Source organism: Olea europaea, chromosome 17 (assembly GCF_002742605.1).
Source record: "Olea europaea var. sylvestris chromosome 17, O_europaea_v1, whole genome shotgun sequence".
Taxonomy (NCBI): domain Eukaryota; kingdom Viridiplantae; phylum Streptophyta; class Magnoliopsida; order Lamiales; family Oleaceae; genus Olea; species Olea europaea.
The window spans coordinates 11,886,519-11,909,936 of NC_036253.1; the positions used below are offsets into that span (position 1 = coordinate 11,886,519).

The following is a 23,418-nucleotide window of genomic DNA, read 5'->3' on the forward strand; positions in this document are numbered from 1 at the left end:
CCCCCGCGTCTTTCAGCCTACAATTTCCAGTTCCCATGGGTCAGCAGATGCTCTTCTTCTTCTTCTTGGTTTTGTGCTACTCTGAATCTCATTGAGGAGAAAAGCAAAGAGATGGAGAGAGAGAGAGATTGGGGTGGGCGCACTAGGTGTTTAGGGTGGAAGCATTTTTTATGGAACTTAACTATTGCATTCAATCGGAGGTGGTTGGGTGTTGGACGGAGGTGGAGTTACCGTGGCAAGAGGCGGTGACTTGGGTTGGGCGGAAGATGCATGGGTTTAGGGATTTTGGTGGGTCTTCTTGTTATTTTCTTTTTCTTGGGGTTTCTTTGTTATTTTTTTTGTTATATTAGATTCCTTTCCTTTTTAATAATTTAAAGTGGAGGGCAAACTTGTCTTTTTATGCGATTTTTTTAACGATCAAATTAGATACAAATATGCTAATTGATCGAAAGGTTGTGGATGAATGGTGCCAATAAAATTGGTTGGGGGCATGTCTCAGCCCTTTTCGAGAGGTTGGGGACAAATATGCAATTTTTCTGGATTTTTATTCTACTGGTTGAATTAGCAGAAATTATACTATGATAAACTTTTGATTTTGTGACCATTGACAAAGCTTGATCTTTTTTATTTTTTAGTTGTGATTATATTGGAATGTGTGCATCCTTGTGAATTGATCTATTCACATTGCAGAAGAAGGAAAAAAAAAAAAAAAAAGAATCTATGCAGAATTTGAAATGTGATAGCCAAATTAATACGCTGTTTGTACCAGTCTAGAACACACTCAACACAGTTGTAAGTACTTGTTTAACAGAGGTTATGTTTTACTAAAACATTGGATGTAAATTCACTGACTCATCATTTATTTGACCGTTGCATTTGAATGACGTGTCTTTTCTCGAAAGATTTGGGGGGTGTGATATTGCAGTTTATTTTCCTGAACTAGATATTCATCTCTATCTTCACATGACAAAGTGTGACGCCCTTAAGCAAGGATCAATGGCATACTTTACGAGACTTCATAGCTAATGCTAATTGCTCATCAGGGCTTTCAATTTTGTCACATGAGACTAAGGTCAATAATAAAGGGTACGAGCTAATAGCATTTGTGCGTGTGTTGGTATTTTTTTTTTTTTTTTTTTTTAACTTTTTTTTTTTTTTTTTTTTTTAATAATACAAAATCAGAACAACAAAAGGCCATAATATTCGTCACTGCAACTTCTCTATGTTAATGGGATTTTTAATCCTAGCTAATCGGAAATCCTATCCTATTTATGTACTAGGTCAATTCAAAGAATATTGAAATACCCCCCAACAAGAACCTTGAGCGGAGAGGAGAAGCAGGATCTCTGGAAATTTCGTTTTTCACTGATGTCTGAAAAGAGGGCTTTGACAAAATTTCTGCGTTGTGTTGAATGGAGTGATGTTCAGGTAAAGTTCCAGCATGTTCCATTTATGTGATGCTTTTAATTTTCCAGTAATATGCACTCATTGTACTAGTTGTCTTGCATCATTTTTCTTTATCCTCCATCTCTCACCGATTGGTAAAAAAAATAAAATTATAATAATTTGTGTTATTGTCAGGAAGCAAAGCAGGCATTAGAACTGATGGGCAAGTGGGAGACAATTGATGTTTCTGATGCACTGGAGCTTCTATCTTCAGTTTTTGAGAGTGAAGAGGTTAGTATTAAAGACACATATTGGCAACTGTGTGCTTCTCTCATTTGACAAATTAAATGTTCTATTTAGATTTTGTTTTCAGCAAATAGCTGATGAATTAGATATCGTAACACGTTGCAAGATATCTGCTTTAAAGCAGGTTAAAGTAGATTCAGATGTTTTCTTGTTAATATTAATACAGGTCAATTTTTTTCTTTGGTTGGCTGAACATACTAAACCAAGAAGTATTGTTAAATTAGTAAGCCGAGTGTTTCAAAATATCACCTCCATTACAGGTCCGTGCATATGCTGTTACTGTTCTTGAAAGAGCTGATGATGAAGAGCTCCAGTGTTACCTACTTCAGCTGGTTCAAGCTCTTCGGTTTGAACGTTCCGATAAATCCCGCCTTAGTCATTTCCTTGTGCAGCGCTGTATGCTTCCTGTAATAAAGACCAAATTCTTTAACCAAGTTTGGAGTTTTTTGAGCTCATAAGTATCGTCTGAATCATTTATGATATTTGCAGCATTACGCAATATTGAGTTGGCTAGCTTTCTTCGATGGTATGTTACAGTGGAACTTCATGATCCTGCATATGCAAGACGATTTTATTGTACCTATGAGATTCTGCAAGAAAGTATGCTGAAGGTTTAACACAGTACCTTTGTTTGGTGGAGATTAAAATTAGATTTTTAGTAAATTTTAATAAAAATTGATGATATGCGTGGTTGAAAAATTATGGGATCAATAAAATGTGTAGTTAAAATTCATTGTCGACTTTAGCTTAAATTAAAATCAGAATTTTAATTTCTACCAATTATAAAATAATAAATTTAATAAGAAGTAAAAATATACTCGACAGTCTCTTGGCTTGTTCTTGAATCTTGAGTGCATTAGCATCCTGGACATTTTGGTCAACCGCTTTAACTCAGATATCAAGAATATAATTCCATAGTAGGCAAAAGTATATCCAAAATGCAAAAGCCACGCAGTAAATTTGATGAAAAGAGTTGACGTGAAGTATGTTTCAAAATAACTTCTCCCTTTCTTTGGGTTGAAGAAAGAAGAGGAGTTTCATCCGAATGAGCGTTTTCTTCGTCTAGATCCTTGATTCTGATCAAATAGGAATACAAATAGATCTATAACCAATGCAATTTAAGCTTCCGTTTGATTCTCATTATTTGGTATTATAATATTTGAAATAATATTTTTTTGAAGAATGTGTGGTTAAAAAAGAAAAAAACGTTTTCGATTTATGTATAATATTATTTTATAAAAGATTTTATGATTGAAAATAAGAGAAAGAAAAACTATAATGTAAAATAATGGAGGCCAAATGGGGGGTAAATATTTCAACGTGATTGATTGATTGATATGAATTGAAATTATTAAAGACTTTCAGATATAAGTTATGCTATTTGTACAAATTATGTTGACAAACTTGATTTATAAAGCAACATTTAGGTCAATTATTTTAAAAGCAGTTTTTCTAATCAATGGAAATCAATGATTTAGATCTTGTCAACACTCTTGTTTACAATTAGATTAATTCTTCAAATATATATATATATATATTTTCTTTTTCATTCAAAGCTTCTTTCTTACATAGAATAGAACACTGAACAGAACAAAAGACTGAAAGAGTGAGAGAAAAAACAATATTAAAGAAGAGAGGATAAAGGTCTATTGCATTGAAAGAGAGGAAAAATCAATAGATTAGCCAAAAAATCAGTATTCATAAGATATGAACTCAGAACTCGGAAGAGACAGCTGCCCAAGAAATAACAAAGAAAGACGATGATGTTGAAGTTTTTAAAAGACCAGTTGAAATAGATGAGTGCAAGTTTCTCAAATAGAAAGCAAACATTCAGCAGTAGTACTAGATAAAGAATATGTTAGGAGCCCAAAACGAAAGAAAGTTCTATTAGAAAGCAAACATTCACCGTAAGTTTTATTTTTCAACGGACGATTAAGGAGCCTCAAAACTCCCCATGCACACTCATCACTGCTTCAGTTCTTTGTTACATGCGTCTATTGGGCAACTATAATCATTATGGCACAAGAAAGCGAACACATCACCTAAGTTTGGTACCAATTAAAATCTAGATTTTAATCTAAATCAAAATCAACATTTCATTTTAACCGCATTTCATGGGACCCACAATTTTTTAACCATACATTTTATTAACTTTTATCAAAATCTATTAAAAATCTAATTTTAATCACGCAAGCTAGTGACACTATCATGTCGGTGCTATTGCATATGTTCATATCTTACAAGATGAAAATTTAAATGTTTTCTTCTGATTGGGAGTAGAAGAGCCTCATCACCAAGGGGTCGTGCTGCTTGTACAGAACCAAAACTTATAGAAAAGTCACGGATCACTCACACTGGTGGGGCTTGGGTGATTTTCTGCCAATTTTTTTAATAACAGCAGGGGCCTGCGCATGTGACTGTCTGGCAAACTTTTGTGAAATGAATAATTATATACAAAGGACATTTTCCCATCAGCAAAATGCAAGCCTCGAACAGATGTTGCCTCGACTTCAGTTCCTTCTGCCTTTGCTTCAATGGATCTCCTTGCTATATGAAAGGATGCCTCACCACACTGGTCACCGGACATCGAACTCGTTTTTCGTCATTAAAAAGAAATATTCATGCCCGCATTACATCATAGTTCCTCTGTTTATGATATTTGTCCATGTGTTGTTTAAAAAAATATTAGAGCCGACTATATTTCCATCTCTACCATGCTATTGCTGGTTTTATTTAAAGCCCCAACGAGTCCTCTAGGTCGTAGACCGTAATCATCTAATGCTAGAGGTCTTGGTTGCTCTTTGATTTTCGCTTACCCGATAATGGCTAGTATGACCAATTGACAATAATGCCCTCTGAACTTCAACTAATGGTTCTCGTATCTTCAAATCTAGAGGTTAGCTCCTCGTAGCTTCGATGCATCTGCAGAACTTCGTCGCCTTGATTCGTGTCTCCTCATTTTGTAAAGTGTACATAAAAAATGTAAGACAAGTGTCACGAAAACAAAAAAAACTCAATCAAAATATTGATGGTTGGACTTAATCACAATTTCCGGTATAACATGAGAATGTCAACTCATGAAAATGACCAAAAATTCTCTAAAAATCATCTACAAAATAAGGACATTAACAGAATAAGAAAATGGTTGAACTTGATTGAAAATCAAATGGTTAAAAGCTGAAAAAGGAAGAAAAATCATACTGATACAATCTACCTCAGATCAAGGCAAAAATAGGATCGTCGGTTCATCACTATTAAAATTTTTAACATTCTCCAGTTGAATGTCTTGTTTTTGTTTTTTATTTGAGGCAAAAATCACGTCCTTTTTTTTTTTTTTTTTTCAAGCAGGAAGCTCACCTAAAGCACACTCAAAGACCTCCAAAAATCGTCAAAATTATGTCAAAATTCCGACAGAAAATCTCTACTGCTGGCCTTAAAGAATAATTTATTTTTTGAGGTCAATAAAAGCTAGTTGTAATCATCTATAGAAACAATTTGAAGGCAATTGGGATTTGATATATTAAGACTAAAAATTCAACAGAAGTAACTTTTTGTAACATTAACATTTGAGAATTGAAAAAAAAAAAAAAAGAAAAAAAAAAAAAAAAAATTTTACCACCCAACATGGTGTGCTTGGCAAGCAATCAATTCATTAAAAAGAAAAATCTTCAACACCGACTGTTCATCCCTTAATGTCACATACAAGCATCTTGGCAGAAGTCAATATTTTTAGTGACCAAATAAAATCTGGAAAATGACAGAATTTAATACAAAAAATTGTCTGTAATTAAACAAGCCAATTTTGGTGCCATATGAGTTTATTACATTAAATATTCTAATTTTAGGCCCTTAAGTATTGTGCAAGATAAAGTGACGTTTGATGGTAATAATCAGAAAAGGTAATTATAGATAATCAATTATTGAGAGCATATACGTATGGTGCATTATTATAACAATGATGTTATTAACTGCATTCTTTATTATTTTCCTGATATTCTTTCGGTTCTCAGAATTAAAATATTATATTCATGGCAGTGCAATTCCTCCTCATAATATCAAGAGAAAAAGGTAATTTTACATTATCAATTTTATTGCAGTTTGCTCTTCAATTTCTTTCAAGTTTATTAGTGTCGTCGGTGTAATTTTAGTGCACTCATGTCTAATAGTTTTGTCACAGAAAAACAAAAATTAGCAATATAAAATTAAGAATCAAAACACAAGATTTATGTGAAAACTCAAGATGGAAAAAAAACAACAGGTAAAGAAGGAGAAATTCACTATAATAAAGATAATTACAAGATGTACGGTTACTCCGAATGATTTGATGTAAAGAAACCCTAATATACATCATATGTTGACGCATTTTTGCTATATGACTACTATCTCGCTATTATGCTATAATCATGTCCGTTTATTGTGTCAATGAATCAATATGTTGACACATTTTGCCATCACCCATTTAGACATCATGGCTAATAGGTTGTCTCCTTCGAAACATGTTCTAATTGCCGTAGTAAAAACGAGAATTAAGGTTAACAAGAAATCAACAAGCCAATTCACTCTTTTAACAGTACCGAGTTTGAACCAAAGAGAAAATGGAGAAAACTATAATATCCTCGATTTTATTCAGAAAAACAATAATTAAAGAAAAACTTCATACCACAAGCCATAGAATTCTTCTAAGTTAATACAAATGACCACTGCACCCTTATTTAACAAATTCAGCAATTGAAGTTACTATATATTCCTTGTAGAATGATGGGCTTGTCCAAATAATCTAAAATTTTCCGGTTTTAAAACTATGCTTGAAACCTCCATTTTGGCTTATATTCATAAATTATTTTGTCCATGTATTTTGAGACATCCATAAGTACTATCCACTAATCTACTATTAATTTCTATATATTTATAATTTAAACGGTTAATGAACACTTTCCAAATATGTAGCAAGGACACGTTAACTAGGGTGACTTGTCCGTGTCCGACACCCTTCGAATACTCTTCCATGATTATTTTTCTTATTTTTATTAGAAATATTATATATTTTTAGTTTAAAGTTAGTAAATAATAAACAAGTACTTATATTTAAAAGATTTCAAGTACAATATAAATTAAGAATTTAATTAATGCGTCGATGACGTATCGTGTCAGTACTTTTTGGAAAAATCGGGTGACAAGTATTCGACATGTATCGTGTCGGACACACATATCTATGTCGGTGCACCATAGCTTTCCAAACATTGACTTACCTGTTTAACATCTTTAGCAGGTTGGTGTTTGTTGAACAACCCCCGGAAAAACAAAGGGGTTGTTCAAATGGATTTCCCATCTTTAGCAACCCAATCGTAGTAATTTATACAGCACGAACTAATAGAATGGCTTAAACATTATGAATACACAAAAAATCAGCCTTGTTTTGAAGATTCTCTGCATGAACAAATTTCCTAATCAACACAATAGGTAAATAATCTCGAATCACTTCAGCTCATATTTTTCTTTAATGTCACAGTTTCTTCCCTTCAACTATGAGATTTTGCTTTTTGTTGGAAAACACAGGTAATCGGTCGCCCATGTGGGATGACCCAAAGGTTGGAGGAAGTGGTTTGAATTTGGAATATGTAATCAGTTTTGAATACATAAGGGTTGATTCAAACTTCTGATTCAAGTGAGAGTAATCTGTTTCCGAGTTAGACTTATCTATCCAAGTGTGAGCCATTTAAGAACTATCTAATTTACAGTGACTCTTGGTTTCGAATAAGAGCTAAGAGCTATTTAATATCAATGATTTTTGGTTCCGAGTGGGAGTTAAGAGCTATTTAATGTCAATGATTTCAGGTTCAGAAAACCAGTGGAGAATTTTGAAGAAAGTGATGGAAGTATATATATAGACTATAGAATTGCAACCTAATCTGGGATATGGTGGAAATTTTATTTGGACATTATGTTTACTGAGAACATTCGGGTTCTTGAAAACTATGGGGAAGACTAATGAGTTTCTAATAGATAAAACTCATATATATATATACACACACACACACACACACACACACACACACACACACACACACACACACACATATATGTATATATATACATATATATTTTATTTTATTTTATTTTTTTTGTGAAAAACTTTATACTCAATATGAGTGATTGGGTTAGATAGAATTTTTTTCATAACAATGAGATTCGTTTATGTACGCTTATGCTAGTCGTGATAGTATGTTTAAATTTAGAATTACACCAAATAGACCCAAAAACTGTATTTTTATTTTCAATTGAGAAATGATTAAAGAGATCAACATGAATCGTCTTATAAATTTCATGTTAAAGTTTTTTTTAGTATTGTTGTAACTTTATAGTTACACGCATGGCCTAATACAATCATCTACACAGTCGTACTTGGGTTTTTAATAGGTTAAATTTCGTACAAAAAGTTTGTCATACGGACGAAAATTACCATATTTGTGTAAATGTTTGATGTTAGGTTGTATTTCTAACTTTGATATTACATTGGATTGGTTAAGTATGAAAAGGAGTGTATAAAGACCATTTTGAAACGGTTATCCTCGATTTTTGAGACAAAGGACATGAGTTTAGTAAATTACATGATTTGTGTTAAAAAGATTATTCAAGTCTTCTTGCTCTATCACAAGAGTTTTATACTATAAAAGCTCATCTGGAATTTCTACCCTGTTGATGCTCCTATATTGGAAGGTGACCATATAAGTCTTCACAAATGTCCAAAGATTCCATAAATGCACAAATAAAAATCCGGGGAACTATATCTAGTACGATCAAGAGTTGAAAGATAAAAGTATATATGATGTATACTTGCCCTAACATTGGTCATGCCATGGATCTAGTCAGGAGGTATTCATATTTATCTTTAGAAAATGTATTGTCATACCTGAAGAGTGTTGACGTCAATTATTCTATTTTGTTGCCAAAGGAATAATTTGTGATTGTAATAGATATACAATTGTCGACTAAGAATAAGAGTTAGTTGAGCACAATTAGTTACTAAACTTGTGCACTCTTGCTATATAGAGTAACAAGAAACATATATCGTAATTTATATCTTGGCAGTTAAAGAAATAGTTTGGTATAGATGTATTGAGCATCTAATGATACTGATTGACAATATGAGATCTATGATAATAATGCAATTATCTTATATGTTAAGATCTCAATTATCAAGATGAAACTACATATTTAATGGTATTTCTGTGAGAGACATTAGTAAAGAAAATGTCTTTGCGATATAACTACATAAATAATTATATGTAATCATTATACTTTGAAGATGTTTAGTGTGTTGAGATGAGACACAGTGATTATGTTATGTACATGATTTAGTCACCATGATAAGATATCAAGATGAAATTACAACAAGTAATTGAAATGAATTTTGCTATCCATTAATCCTGTTTAGTAGCTAGATCGAGTTCTCAATTTGAGATTACCAGGAGGAATGAACATAAGGAGAATTCAAGTTAGGTATCGGGGAATACCTGAACTAGGATATGTACGGTGTTATTTGTTTACAAAGAATATGACATATGTCCGAAGAAAAGGAGAAAACATAGTAGCACGTGTTTCATATCATGTGTGCTTTTACGACCAATATTGGGTAAATGAGTGAATGTATTCCTGTTTCCTCATTGTGTGAGACCCTAAGATTTATATAACCTTTGTTGACGTCAGAATTTGTAAACATTAATCTCGAGTTAACTTTAAGAAAAAGGAGCAATTTTCCTTTTATTATGAAAAAGACTTCAATTGTATATCAAGAAGGCTTAATTGTGTGTTGTGTTTGTATGAAACTCCACTTAACTTTCACAAACTGTTTCTCTACTATTTGTACATGACTACAGTTGAAATTACATCAAATTAATCAAATCAAGAACAGGACCAATCTCGGAGGTCAGGTCGAGGAATTTTCCTGTGACTGGTTGGTGAGGCCGATGGCCATGTGCTAATGTTATTCTTAGGTAATGATGACCTGCAGATGATTTGAAGGTTTGAGGCCTTGGATTGGTGGTTTTGGGTGATAATGATATCACTCCCTACAAGTGTAAATGATTGAGAGGTGATGTGACAGGGGGTAATTACGATGTCTCTTCAGATTACGACGGTAATATGCAGAGCTTAATTCCATTATCGAACTCGCATCTGTCTGAGGTGGGTCCTACAAATGACTTCTTATAAAATCTGAGTTCGGGTGCCAACAACCTTATTTATATACTCTTATGATTTTTGACTATTTCTTGAGATTTTATTTCACGGTGTGTTTGAGCCTCATTATTTGGCATTATAATAAGATGAATAGTATTTTTTTTGAAAAATGAGTGGTCGAAATTTTTTTGATTTACGTGTAATATTATTTTATTGAAGATTGTGTGGTTAAAAGTAGGAGAGAGAAAAATTTAATTTAATGTAATGAGAAATAATGGGGCTCAAACGGGAGCTCAGTGTTTCTATTTTAACATGTTGTCAATAACTATGATTGATTCGATTTGATGGAGCATGTGTAGAAAAGCAGTTGATTTAAAAGTTAAGGATTCAAGTAGGAAAGAAAAATTATTCTGACCAGCGGACAATTGTGTTTAACCATTTAGAGTATCGAACATAATTGTGAATACAATGATATGATATGGAGTTCAAGTATGTTCCATTAATACTCGAGGGATCGGAAATACTTGAATTAATGTTGGAAAATGAGTTTGGGAAATAGCGAGATGTGATGTTCTTCTAACAGAGCTACTATTCTCCCATTTGTTTCCCATTATTTGCCCCTTAAAATGAAAAATATGATCGTTATCCATCATATCAAGCCATCATATTTGACTTTCTATTTCTTGTATGAGTGTTGACGTCAGAATTTGTAAACATTAATCTCGAGTTAACTTTAAGAAAAAGGAGCAATTTTCCTTTTATTATGAAAAAGACTTCAATTGTATATCAAGAAGGCTTAATTGTGTGTTGTGTTTGTATGAAACTCCATTTAACTTTCACAAACTGTTTCTCTACTATTTGTACATGACTACAGTTGAAATTACATCAAATTAATCAAATCAAGAACAGGACCAATCTCGGAGGTCAGGTCGAGGAATTTTCCTGTGACTGGTTGGTGAGGCCGATGGCCATGTGCTAATGTTATTCTTAGGTAATGATGACCTGCAGATGATTTGAAGGTTTGAGGCCTTGGATTGGTGGTTTTGGGTGATAATGATATCACTCCCTACAAGTGTAAATGATTGAGAGGTGATGTGATAGGGGGTAATTACGATGTCTCTTCAGATTACGACGGTAATATGCAGAGCTTAATTCCATTATCGAACTCGCATCTGTCTGAGGTGGGTCCTACAAATGACTTCTTATAAAATCGGAGTTCGGGTGCCAACAACCTTATTTATATACTCTTATGATTTTTGACTATTTCTTGAGATTTTATTTCACGGTGTGTTTGAGCCCCATTATTTGGCATTATAATAAGATGAATAATATTTTTTTTGAAAAATGAGTGGTCGAAATTTTTTTGATTTACGTGTAATATTATTTTATTGAAGATTGTGTGGTTAAAAGTAGAAGAGAGAAAAATTTAATTTAATGTAATGAGAAATAATGGGGCTCAAACGGGGGCTCAGTGTTTCTATTTTAACATGTTGTCAATAACTATGATTGATTCGATTTGATGGAGCATGTGTAGAAAAGCAGTTGATTTAAAAGTTAAGGATTCAAGTAGGAAAGAAAAATTATTCTGACCAACGGACAATTGTGTTTAACCATTTAGAGTATCGAACATAATTGTGAATACAATGATATGATATGGAGTTCAAGTATGTTCCATTAATACTCGAGGGATCGGAAATACTTGAATTAATGTTGGAAAATGAGTTTGGGAAATAGCGAGATGTGATGTTCTTCTAACAGAGCTACTATTCTCCCATTTGTTTCCCATTATTTGCCCCTTAAAATGAAAAATATGATCGTTATCCATCATATCAAGCCATCATATTTGACTTTCTATTTCTTGTATGAGACCCGTAACGACTATATTTTTCATTCTCATTTTTACATTAATGTGTACCAAACGGGGACTATGCATTCTTAACACGTTTATAGTATTGTGAGCTCTAATATTACTCCTTGATCGCACGATCTATTTGTCATATGAATTTTTGTAAAATAGAAATTGAGAATGATCTAAGGTATGACATTCGTTGTCACTTGTAGTTTGGATCAACCCCATCATGTTCGCGTGAGTGAGAGATGTTGAAAAACACAGGTGATGGGTTGTCCATGTGGAGTGACCCGACCCTCAAGATTTTAAAAAGGTTGGAGGGAGTAGTTTGAATATGGAATTCAAATCTACAACTCCCAAAATAACTCCTTACAACCTCCATATAGAAGTTATGGAGAAAAGCAAAAAAACAAAAAAATGTGGCATGAAAAAAGTGAATTTTCGAATGGAAATTGACATCAAAATTGGAAAGTCTTTAGCACCATATTTTTGACATGAAATCTCACAACAAATGACACTTAAATTGTAGAAAATAATCCCCTTCCATTGTGATCGGGATGTAACCATTGGAGAACAAGAAAATGTAGATTTTGAAACTTGGAATGCAAGGTGCTTCAACCACACAAAAAGGTCTTGGAATTCATCATTTTAAGTAAGTTTTTTTTATCCGAAATTCTTGTCAAAGTATGCTGTGAATTCCTACACTTCCCTTAAAAAATAAAAATAAAAAAAATCTTGAGTTTCAGAAATTAAAAATCCTTGTAGAAAATTCCGAGACATCACAACAATCTTCTAGAAACAGGTTCCATGGAGTTTTCTGCCATTGAAGTACAACAAATTGCAGATTTGAAGCGAAGAATGCAAGCAATTCAGCAACAATATATCTTTGAAATTTCAATATTAAACTGAGAACATTCTGAAGAGAATTTTCATTTATTTACATTTAATAATATAATATTATACAGGTAGTTCACAGATAAGAAAATTCAGCACGAAATAAAGACAGGGAAGAACGTTTATTCCTGTGATTACGTCTTCTCATCGCCTCTAAAGCACTTTATTTCTATTCCGTATTTACATGTCTGATAAGTCTCTTCCCATGGTTTCGAATGGGAAGAGCAGGATGGAAATTCCGGAAACAAGTACTACGATTTCAAACAGAATAATCGCAACTGTTTGATGGCAGCCGCTAGTGAGTGCTACTGCTACCAGAGGGCATACCATCCCACCAATTCTTCCCATGGAAGTTGCAAGTCCTCCACCAGTGCCCCTTACAGAAGTTGGATATACCTATTATTTATTTCAAGGTAAAAAAATCCAATCAATGATAAATCATTCATAAGAAATTGTTCTCCTGCCCACTTGCTGATGTGGCAAGGGAAGACTTCCCACTGTGAGCAGGAGAACAAGAGTGATCATTTATAACCATAGATGATTTCAATCCATAATTTGAAGCTTGCAAGTTACTTGTAACACATTACGTATAAATTAAAATGTATACCAAAATGAACAAATTCTTGGTTTAAAGATATGATGAAACAGTTAGTTGATTGAGACGAAGGGATTTTACAGGAATCCTGTTGTCAAGTTTTTCTTCTCCTTATGAAGATTTTAAATTTGGGTTGACACACGATTAGAGTCCTTCACAATCTAATAACTAGAAATGTTTTCAGGAAGTGTTCCGAAGGGCTAACATATACGGGTAGTTTCATCTTTGGAAAATTAGTAAATGACATCGTTCCAGAGAGATTTCCTTGGGGGAAAAAAATCAGGTTTCTCCTTGTCTCACTCCATTTCTAGCAGCATGAACATTTCTCTTGAATGGTTTGTTTTCAGCATAGTCATCTAAAAGGGCAAATTTTATTGCTCAGTGAAAATACACCAATCTTTACATCTATCTAGCAATTTACAACATTCTTCAAATTTTCCCATTATTTGCCCCTTAAAATGAAAAATATGATCGTTATCCATCACATCAAGCCATCATATTTGACTTTCTATTTCTTGTATGAGGCCCGTAACGACTATATTTTTCATTCTCATTTTTACATTAATGTGTATCAAACGGGGACTATGCATTCTTAACACGTTTATAGTATTGTGAGCTCTAATATTACTCCTTGATCGCACGATCTATTTGCCATATGAATTTTTGTGAAATAGAAATTGAGAATGATCTAAGGTATGACATTCGTTGTCACTTGTAGTTTGGATCAACCCTATCATGTTCGCGTGAGTGAGAGATGTTGAAAAACACAGGTGATGGGTTGTCCATGTGGGGTGACCCGACCCTCAAGATTTTAAAAAGGTTGGAGGGAGTAGTTTGAATATGGAATTCAAATCTACAACTCCCAAAATAACTCCTTACAACCTCCATATAGAAGTTATGGAGAAAAGCAAAAAAACAAAAAATGTGGCATGAAAAAAGTGATTTTTCGAATGGAAATTGACACCAAAATTGGAAAGTCTTTAGCACCATATTTTTGACATGAAATCTCACAACAAATGGCACTTAGATTGTAGAAAATAATCCCCTTCCATTGTGATCGGGATATAACCATTGGAGAAAAAGAAAATGTAGATTTTGAAACTTGGAATGCAAGGTGATTCAACCACACAAAAAGATCTTGGAATTCATCATTTCAAGTAAGTTTTTTTTATCCGAAATTCTTGTCAAGGTAATGCTGTGAATTCCTACACTTCCCTTAAAAAAAAAAAAAAAAAAAAAAAATTTAAATTTAAAAAATAAAAAAACTTTGAAAAAAATTCCAAAAAAAAAAAAAAAGGTGTATAAGAAAAAAATCTTCCAAGCATGCACGTGAAAAAAATATTTAATTACAATACAAACAGGATATGATGTAAAAATTAATTACCAAATAGATAATATATGAATTTATATTTTAAAATTGATTACTAAACATGTATTAGGAAAAAGAATCTCCATACATGGAAGTAGCAAAATTGGTTAAATCACTTATTGGCTAAGTTTTTTACCAACATGTATATAAATTTCACATATATAGAAATTAAAAATAGAACTAATATGTAATAGATTCAAAAGACAGAATTAATACTGAATAATATGTGGAAAAAATGATCATATATGAATAAAAAAAAGTGAATTAATATGTGTTCAAATTACACATACTAAAAAAAGTGAATTAATATGTTCAAATTACACATACAAACGTGAATTAGAATTAATATGCATGTCGATGAAAAGTAGAGAAAAAAAGCAACCTCATTATGATGCATATGTATATTGAAATATTTCACATGCTACCAAATTAATTTTGGTACACGTGATAATTATTAACAAGAGTGATCATTTATAACCATAGATGATTTCAATCCATAATTTGAAGCTTGCAAGTTACTTGTAACACATTACGTATAAATTAAAATGTATACCAAAATGAACAAATTCTTGGTTTAAAGATATGATGAAACAGTTAGTTGATTGAGACGAAGGGATTTTACAGGAATCCTGTTGTCAAGTTTTTCTTCTCCTTATGAAGATTTTAAATTTGGGTTGACACACGATTAGAGTCCTTCACAATCTAATAACTAGAAATGTTTTCAGGAAGTGTTCCGAAGGGCTAACATATACGGGTAGTTTCATCTTTGGAAAATTAGTAAATGACATCGTTCCAGAGAGATTTCCTTGGGGGGGAAAAATCAGGTTTCTCCTTGTCTCACTCCATTTCTAGCAGCATGAACATTTCTCTTGAATGGTTTGTTTTCAGCATAGTCATCTAAAAGGGCAAATTTTATTGCTCAGTGAAAATACACCAATCTTTACATCTATCTAGCAATTTACAACATTCTTCAAAAGTAGCATCAAATAAAATACAAAATGAAAAAGGTTAAACGAGTGAAAAAAAATACTAAACTGTTCATATTAATCTAACGTACCTCCTTTGCATAGACAACTAAGATTGTAAATGCTGTGGAAATGAACATGCGAGCACCAAATAACAAAGCTGTAGTCACTAACTGGTTTTGATGCGAAATAAGTGGTAGCATAAGGATGAAAGTTAGCACGGTGAGAATTTCCATTGTAAGCTTGCGACCTAACCGATCCACAAGAACTGCTCCTACAACAAGCCCAGGAAGTTCTGCAAGAAATTGAATAATAAATTTAGCAGCTAGTTTTTATACCAAATTAGATAAAAGTTTCTATTGCTATTTGTCTTGGCTTGTTTCACTTTTTTGTGCAGATTCTTAAAATGAATGCATTTAATGGGGAACGACTAGAATGAATGTTAAAGAAGTAATTCAAACGAATAAGTTTGTTCCATCTCTGTTAGTTTAAACTTTTAGATGAGGTGGTTTGACAATAGTATCAAAGCAAGCAGAGGTTCCTGATTGTGCATATGCTAGGTTTTGAATGGGAAAAATGATCTGGCATGGAGGTGATGAGGGCCGTTGAAATCTTAAATTAAACAAATTTGTCCATCTTTCCTCTAACACCTTAAGCATTTAGATGACGTTATTTGGTAATAGTACCTGCTGAACTATTAATAAATGCGTCAATATAGAGGCTAGCATCCTGGACTTTTTTGGACTGGATAGTCGTTGAGCCACATTCTCTTTGCGCACTGTTAAACTCAGTGATCAACAATACAAGTCCATAGTATGCAAATGTATATCCAAAATGCGTAAGCCACAAGAGAAGAGTAGTCCCCAATAAATTTTTTGAAAAGAGTTCGAGAACAGATTTGAAGAATGTTTCAGAATAACTTTTCTTTTTCCCAGTTGAGGAAAGAAGAGTAGTTTCATCTGATGAAGCATTTTCTTCATCTAGATCCGTGTTTTGATCAGAGAGAAGAATTCCAGTAGGAAGTTCTGTTCGGTTGATTAAAGCTATTTTTTCCAAAATTCCAAGTGCTTCATTTGTTCTGCCTTTCATATATAGGTATCTCGGAGATTCTGGCGCAAAAATAGAAAAGAGAAGAACCAAGAAAGCTGGTATAGAAGACAAAGCAAGTAGCCACCTCCAACCCAAGCCAGGCATGACAATCTGCACGAAGTAGGACAGATTTTTATTATCCTATTTATGCGTCTATTGAGCATAAATACTCTAAAGAAAAGAAAATAGATAGAAGATAATCATCTGAATTCAGAATGAAAGCAAAAAATTTCCTCCGGTGAAAGTCATCTTAAATTTTATCATTGAGGGAAAAAGTCCTTGAAATGAAGGAACTTATTTTCCAATTTCAAGTGGATCGTTGAACTTCATTTTTTCACCTATACTTTTGCTTCAACCAATACATTTCGTCAAACTCCGTTAGCTTGCCTAGCGAAAAATTGCCACAGATGTTGACATGACTAATAAAATGCGGTGAACACAAATCAACAGCTGCCATGCTAGTATTTCCCTTAGAGAACCTAACAAGACTTGGATGGAGTAACTTGACTGAAGCAAACTTATACTTTGTGACCAACCGTGATGAATTGAAATTCACTGACCAATTGAAATCATGGCATAAGTTCAGTGACTTCCAAATTTTTTACCCTATCATTGAAGCTAAATAGAGTACCAGAAAACAGGAAGAACAGAGTGGTTCTGACAGTTAGACTTGCAGCAGACTTCTATATATATTTTTATTTGTTCTGACAGCAAAGAGATCAATGTTGGACCTTAAATCGTCGAAACTTAATCATTTTGACATACAATGCGGATCTGCTTATAGTACATGGTATGTGAAGCTATGCCTCGTGGTACATTCACCCGCAAAATCAGAACCATCATTTTGAGATTTCATAGGTGTTATAATATATGACAAGTATTCAAACTTCAATTGTAATAGACATACCCATGCAAGTGAAGCTCCCATTAATGTTCCAATGGTCCAGAAAGTTGAAATACCAATCATCCAAGCACCTCTACTAGAAGCTGGGATGAACTCCAGAAACCACGATGTAAAAACATGTCCACCACCGACACCAAATCCTAGTAAACTACGATATATAATCAGTGACTTGTAATCAGAGGATGAAGCACTTAACAGTCCAGCTGCTGCTGTTACTAGGTCCGCACCTTGCATTGCAATCCTGTGAGATGAAAGAAACTATCTTTTTAAGGCCAATGATACCATGACACGTGTGGGGGGTGGGGGGGGGACAAAACGAATACATAATTAGTTGATAAAAACTGTTAATCTATTACTAAACAATGACTCACATTTTCGTGTAGGTTTTGAAGTACATATATTCAAGAATCTAAACGGAAATTAACAAGAAAAAAGGGTGCACATAAAGTATACAGTCTTAGGAGGAAACCTCTCTGTAACATTAACACAGGAAAAGCAAAACTAAAAATATCTTGAAGAGGTTAATAATATTCAAAAGAATTATATGCGTCCAATGTATTCTATTTGTGAAATCATTAGTTAATTTCTGTAAGTTCTTTCGGTTTGATTTGATCTTGTTGCACCAAAAGAAAAGAGCCTCAAGTCGTGCTCAAATTATATAACCTGCTAAGAGGTCCACACTGATAAAAGACAAAATTCACCTGCCTAGCGCACTGAAACTACCCAATGGAAAAACTCATGACAACATGAAGGCATCATCACAAAGGCCAGGTATCACGAACAACACCCTTGTCCAGTAAATACTAGTCTTCTGGTCTCAAAAGACCAAATACCAGGATCAGAACTCACAGGCTCATCCAACAAGAGGTCACCAACTCAGTCGGCAAGATCTAAGCTAGATAAATACTCACCTATAGTTAGTCAGCCAGTCTACCTCATCTACAATGTTTAAACAACACTCTTAAGAAACAAAACATCACACTCGGAACAAGTCCCCCCTTAAACAGTGACTCAGGTGCAAGTTCCAAAGGTGGTACCATGTCCCTCCATTGTCTGACAAGATTCCTCAGCCAATTGCTTCAAGATACATATCCCCCATTAAGACCACTACTCGAGGGCCAATTGTTATAGAGTATCCTCTTGATAAATACCAAGGCCACCCACTTGAAGACAACAATAGCTACAAGTGAAGCTATCTAATATAAATTAAAAGATTCCTTTCAGGCTTTCCTCCAAAGCAGTTATACTCCTAAAAATACCAAATACTGACTTGACCGTTAGAGTGGAAAAAACGACCATCCTCTCTCCAGTAATCTTTCCCCGACTGCTTTCTGTCTTGCAGAAACCCACGAAGGAGAACAAGGAGGAAATGTAAGGAATCATCAGCACAGGACACCCTGTCCCTCGTGACATTGGCATGAAACTTGGCAACAGATTTCAGAATCAAGAGATCTGATTTAGTGCTTGTATAAGAAGATTGTACTTAAGATTTTTTTATTCGACCACTTCAAATTTCCAATTACACATTTTTCAACTCTGGATGACAGAAGAGCCGAAAGAGATGTTGGTATAATATTGGGTCTCCACCTCCAGCTGGATCAAGAAAGGTTGTACTAAAGTTTCAATCTTGAAATTAGGATATGGTGTAAATATATTTCACCTCGTGAGATAAAAAAGATGAAAGAAAAAATGACTACCTTCTCCCATAGGCATCCGATATGAAGCCCCAGAAATATGCACCGATAAGCATTCCACCAAAAACAGCAGGAAAAAGGGTGCACATAAAGTATACAGTCTTAGGAGGAAACCTCTCTGTAACATTAACATAGGAAAAGCAAAACTAAAAATGTCTTGAAGAGGTTAATAATATTCAAAAGAATTATATGTACATTATTTGTGAAATCATTAGTTAATTTCTGTAAGTTCTTTCGGTTTGATTTGATCTTGTTGCACCAAAAGAAAAGAGCCTCAAGTCGTGCTCAAATTATATAACCTGCTAAGAGGTCCACACTGATAAAACACGAAATTCACCTGCCTATCGCACTGAAACTACCCAATGGAAAAACTCATGACACTATGAAGGCATCATCATAAAGCCCAGGTCTCATGAACAACACCCTTGTCCAGTAAATACTAGACTTCTGGTCTCAAAAGACCAAATACCAGGATCAGAACTCACAGGCTCATCCAACAAGAGGTCACCAACTCAGTTGGCAAGATCTAAGCTAGATAAATACTCACCTATGGTTAGTCGGCCAGTCTACCTCACCTACAATGTTAAACAATACTCTTAAGAAACAAAACATTACACTCGGAACAAGTCCCCCCTTAAACAGTGACTCAGGTGCAAGTTCCAAAGGTGGTACCATGTCCCTCCATTGTCTGACAAGATTCCTCAGCCAATTGTTTCAAGATACATATCCCCCATTAAGACCACTACTCGAGGGCCAATCGTTATAGAGTATCCTCTTGATAAATACCAAGGCCACCCACTTGAAGACAACAATAGCTACAAGTGAAACTATCTAATATAAATTAAAAGATCCCTTTCAGGCTTTTCTCCAAAGCAGTTATACTCCTAAAAATGCCAAATACTGACTTGACCGTTAGAGTGGAAAAAACGACCATCCTCTCTCCAGTGATCTTTCCCCGACTGCTTTCTGTCTTGCAGAAACCCACGAAGGAGAACAAGGAGGAAATGTAAGGAATCATCAGCACAGGACACCCTGTCCCTCGTGACATTGGCACGAAACTTGGCAACAGATTTCAGAACCAAGAAACCTGATTTAGTGCTTGTCTAAGAAGATTGTACTTAAGATTTTTTTATTCGACCACTTCAAACTTCCAATTACACATTTTTCAACTCTGGATGACAGAAGAACCGAAAGAGATGTTGGTATAATATTGGGTCTCCCCCTCCAGCTGGATCAAAAAAGGTTGTACTAAAGTTTCAATCTTGAAATTAGGATATGGTGTAAATATATTTCACCTCGTGAGATAAAAAAGATGAACGAAAAAATGACTACCTTCTCCCATAGGCATCCGATATGAAGCCCCAGAAATATGCACCGATAAGCATTCCACCAAAAACAGCAGTTGTTAGAAGGCTCTCTTCAGTGGGAGAAAGTGTCCACTCAGATTTAACTGCTGGTCCTATGAAGGAGAGAAGCATCATTTCCATCGCTTCTGAAAGCCAACCAGCCCCAGCAAAAAACAGGACAAGACCCTGGAAAGTCCCGAATCCCATTGTAGAAAGTATTTGATCCAGTGTGTATCCATGGATCTGATTACCCATCTTCAGAATCAACTACAAAGAAACCATAGTACATCAGTCTTGCAAGTAGTGTACCAAATCTTAAGATCAAGATAAGTTTCATGATCAAATTGCCAAGGCATGTTATTGCAAAATCCAAGCTCCAAGCAAAAAGAATACAAGACTATGATTTGACATCAGAATTTAGGAAAAAAAGTAATGTCAAAGACCTTACTAAGGAACCAATATTAGCTAAACAAAAATTCAAACAAAGATTAAGCTCAACAAACAATTTAGTTGATTGTCTGTATCAGATATTGATCAGCTGGAAGTCTGGAACATGCATACATTCATTTCAACTGTACCCAACTTATCAGCCTTGTATTCAAACCAATGCTTGATATTAATAGGTCACAAATATAATTACTAAGATAATTTAACAAATATATATCAAATTCAAATCTAAATACGACATGAGACAGAGGTGAAATTAAGAATATTTTTCTGTTATAACTCGTTACAGTAGTGAAGCAAATTGATTGATCAGTAGAAAAGAAACAAAAACACCAGCTTCCTTGTAATTTGAAGAAGCAGGGTATCTCTAAATATTTTTATGGGCTCCAATTTGATCAGATTTCCAGCTCAATTAATCTAACACCACATAGTTATAAAGGGAATTGATATCATAATAACTGCATATCTGATCCCATAAATGATTTTACATCAACTAATTCTATTTCATCTATCAAGTTCTATAATAAACTCCTGAACTCCATCTGCGCTTGAAATAAATATAAATTAAGAGTCAATTCCACTACCAAAATTAAAGAAAAGTTCTGCATGCAATTTTGATCATATAAGAAGGGAAAGATAAATCAGAAATCAAACATATGAAATACATTATGAACCCTGATGAGAATTGATGACATAAGTCATAAACAAAGACGAAACAACAACCACCTTGCTCATAAAAATATGGAGACGACTGCAAAAGTATCCAAAATAAGTAAGAAACTGAAAAAAATAAAAAAATAAAAAAAAAGATTGAAAATTTACCTCCCAAAAGTTCCTGCTATTGGTGAGAATCAATTCATTAAAAAGTACCCAATACCAGTTGTTTGAAAAGTATTCGCTACTGGTGAAGATCAATTCATTGAATAGTATTCATTACCAGCTGTTAGATAAGTATTCGTTGTTCATCTCTGAATTTCAACATAAATAAACGAACCCACACGCCAAAAAATCACGAATCCTGAAAATACTAGCAGAAAGTGACCTAAATTCTTTTGAAAAAAAGAACAAGAAGGAAGTCCCAGTGATCAGCTGTTAGAAAAGTATTCGTCGTTCATCTCTGAATTTCAACATAAATAAACAAACACCCCCCCACGCCCCACCCCGGCACGAACAAATGAAACCTGAAAATGTAGCAGAATGCATCACAAAATTTTGGACGACAGCGACCTAAAATTTTATTAAAAAAAAAGGAATCCCCAGACCCAGTAACCAATAATGGCAGAATTTAATAAGAAATTAACGGTTATAAAGTAAGCCAATTTTAGCCCCACAAGAATCTATTACACAGTAGGCATAGGCGTCAAAGTGATATATTTGAAAATGCCATCCATTACCCTTCCAATAAATAATTCGATTTTAACTTACTTACGGAAACTAAAACCAAACTTGAAAGTCAGTTTGATTCAGTTCTACTCAAAACATTTTTTTTTATAAGAAATCATCAGCTAACAATATATATTTCTTTCAAATACGTGGTAGAAACAGAAAAAATAAGACATGTCACCAAATATATAATTTTACTCTTTCTTAATCTACTGCAAATATGTTACCAAATAGCTCTAATATCTTGTATAATAGCATTCGATTCCAACTCTAGCACCGTGTGAGGTACCCGAAGTGCGATTAGGAACCACTACAATTGAAATTGATGTGATTCATTATTTAAATGAATGAATCTCATTGATCACGTTATTTACTACCTAAGCTTTGCAAACTTAATTGGTTGAACATTGGATCTGTGTAATAAATAAATTATAAAAAGGACAAATTCGATTTCAAAGTTGGGTATCTACAGTTTTAGTTCAAGAATTAAAAACTAACATGCACCTGTTAATTCTCGATTTTGATTTCGATTTCAAGGTTTTTTTATTTGTTTATTTTTTGGGTCCTACAAACTGGATTAAAGCCTCCAATTACGATTTGAAAGGCTCGATTCCAATTAAAATATGCACCCCTATGACACATAGTTTAACACTAATCATCAGAAAATAATTCGCTGTATATCATAATCAATCATTATAGTGAGCATACAAGAGAATGCATTATTGGCATTATTTATTTATTTATTTTTTGGGTTTTGTTTCCTTTGCTCGGACTAGAAATAATAATCGCTAATTAATAATTATCACTACTTTCCACATAATTTAAAGAGGAAAATTGCACTATTGATCCCCTACTTGTGTGGCTTTTATTGCCACTTGGTTCCTAATTTAATTTTTTAACAATGTGGTCCTCATTCTTTCAGTTTTGTAGTGCCGTCGGGGGGTAATTTTACTGCAATTGCCTCTTTCAATTTTAGAGTTTCTTGCATTTTAATTGGTTTGTTTAGTATATTG

At 33.8% G+C, this 23,418-nt stretch overlaps 2 protein-coding genes and 1 long non-coding RNA gene across 9 annotated transcripts in view; 2 read left to right on the plus strand and 1 right to left on the minus strand.

Moving 5' to 3' along the window:
* The window catches only part of LOC111366334, a 5,346-nt gene extending 4,210 nt beyond the window's left edge, over positions 1 to 1,136 (plus strand). The window contains exons 3-4 of one of the 3 annotated variants that reach the window (XR_002697634.1): positions 691 to 792; positions 903 to 1,135. This is a non-coding gene — a long non-coding RNA (uncharacterized LOC111366334). Of the gene's footprint in view, positions 1 to 690 lie in introns of all 3 variants that reach the window. The other 2 variants (XR_002697633.1, XR_002697635.1) reach the window with 2 other exon arrangements.
* A 109-nt stretch (positions 1,137 to 1,245) lies between these two features.
* LOC111365630 (phosphatidylinositol 3-kinase, root isoform-like) lies at positions 1,246 to 2,309 on the plus strand. Its single transcript, XM_022986170.1, has 4 exons — positions 1,246 to 1,428; positions 1,582 to 1,677; positions 1,953 to 2,088; positions 2,182 to 2,309. The coding sequence occupies exons 1-4, from the start codon at positions 1,369 to 1,371 to the stop codon at positions 2,307 to 2,309; spliced, it is 420 nt and encodes a 139-aa protein (XP_022841938.1). The 5' UTR covers positions 1,246 to 1,368.
* Positions 2,310 to 12,633: 10,324 nt separating this feature from the next.
* Positions 12,634 to 22,190, minus strand: LOC111366335 (organic cation/carnitine transporter 7-like). Of its 5 annotated transcripts, none has more exons than XM_022987082.1 (7): positions 21,845 to 22,190; positions 20,620 to 20,842; positions 19,233 to 19,290; positions 17,539 to 17,776; positions 16,229 to 16,742; positions 15,635 to 15,837; positions 12,634 to 13,009 (listed from the first exon to the last, which is right to left on the minus strand). In XM_022987082.1, exons 2-7 carry the CDS (start codon positions 20,828 to 20,830, stop codon positions 12,794 to 12,796), a joined length of 1,440 nt encoding a protein of 479 aa, XP_022842850.1. In that variant the 5' UTR covers positions 20,831 to 20,842; positions 21,845 to 22,190; the 3' UTR covers positions 12,634 to 12,793. The 5 variants fall into 5 exon arrangements, with proteins under 5 accessions (XP_022842850.1, XP_022842849.1, XP_022842847.1 ...); XM_022987081.1 differs by lacking the exon at positions 21,845 to 22,190 and adding an exon at positions 21,749 to 21,822; XM_022987079.1 differs by lacking the exon at positions 21,845 to 22,190 and adding an exon at positions 21,688 to 21,752.
* Between the last annotated feature and the right edge of the window lie 1,228 nt (positions 22,191 to 23,418).

What these genes read in the sequence shown, in the direction of transcription:
- LOC111366335 (XM_022987079.1), bottom strand. Translation starts at nt 21,717, where the DNA reads ATGTCATCAATTCTCATCAGGGTTCATAAT. An exon ending in TCGGATGCCTATGGGAGAAG is followed by an intron (nt 17,777 to 19,232) that starts GTAGTCATTTTT and finishes TTCATCTCACAG; the next exon opens with GATTGCAATGCAAGGTGCGG. An exon ending in ATTTATTAATAGTTCAGCAG is followed by an intron (nt 15,838 to 16,228) that starts GTACTATTACCA and finishes AATTTCTTGCAG; the next exon opens with AACTTCCTGGGCTTGTTGTA.
- LOC111365630 (XM_022986170.1), top strand. Translation starts at nt 1,369, where the DNA reads ATGTCTGAAAAGAGGGCTTTGACAAAATTTCTGCGTTGTGTTGAATGG. An exon ending in TTGAATGGAGTGATGTTCAG is followed by an intron (nt 1,429 to 1,581) that starts GTAAAGTTCCAG and finishes TGTTATTGTCAG; the next exon opens with GAAGCAAAGCAGGCATTAGA. An exon ending in CAGTTTTTGAGAGTGAAGAG is followed by an intron (nt 1,678 to 1,952) that starts GTTAGTATTAAA and finishes CCTCCATTACAG; the next exon opens with GTCCGTGCATATGCTGTTAC.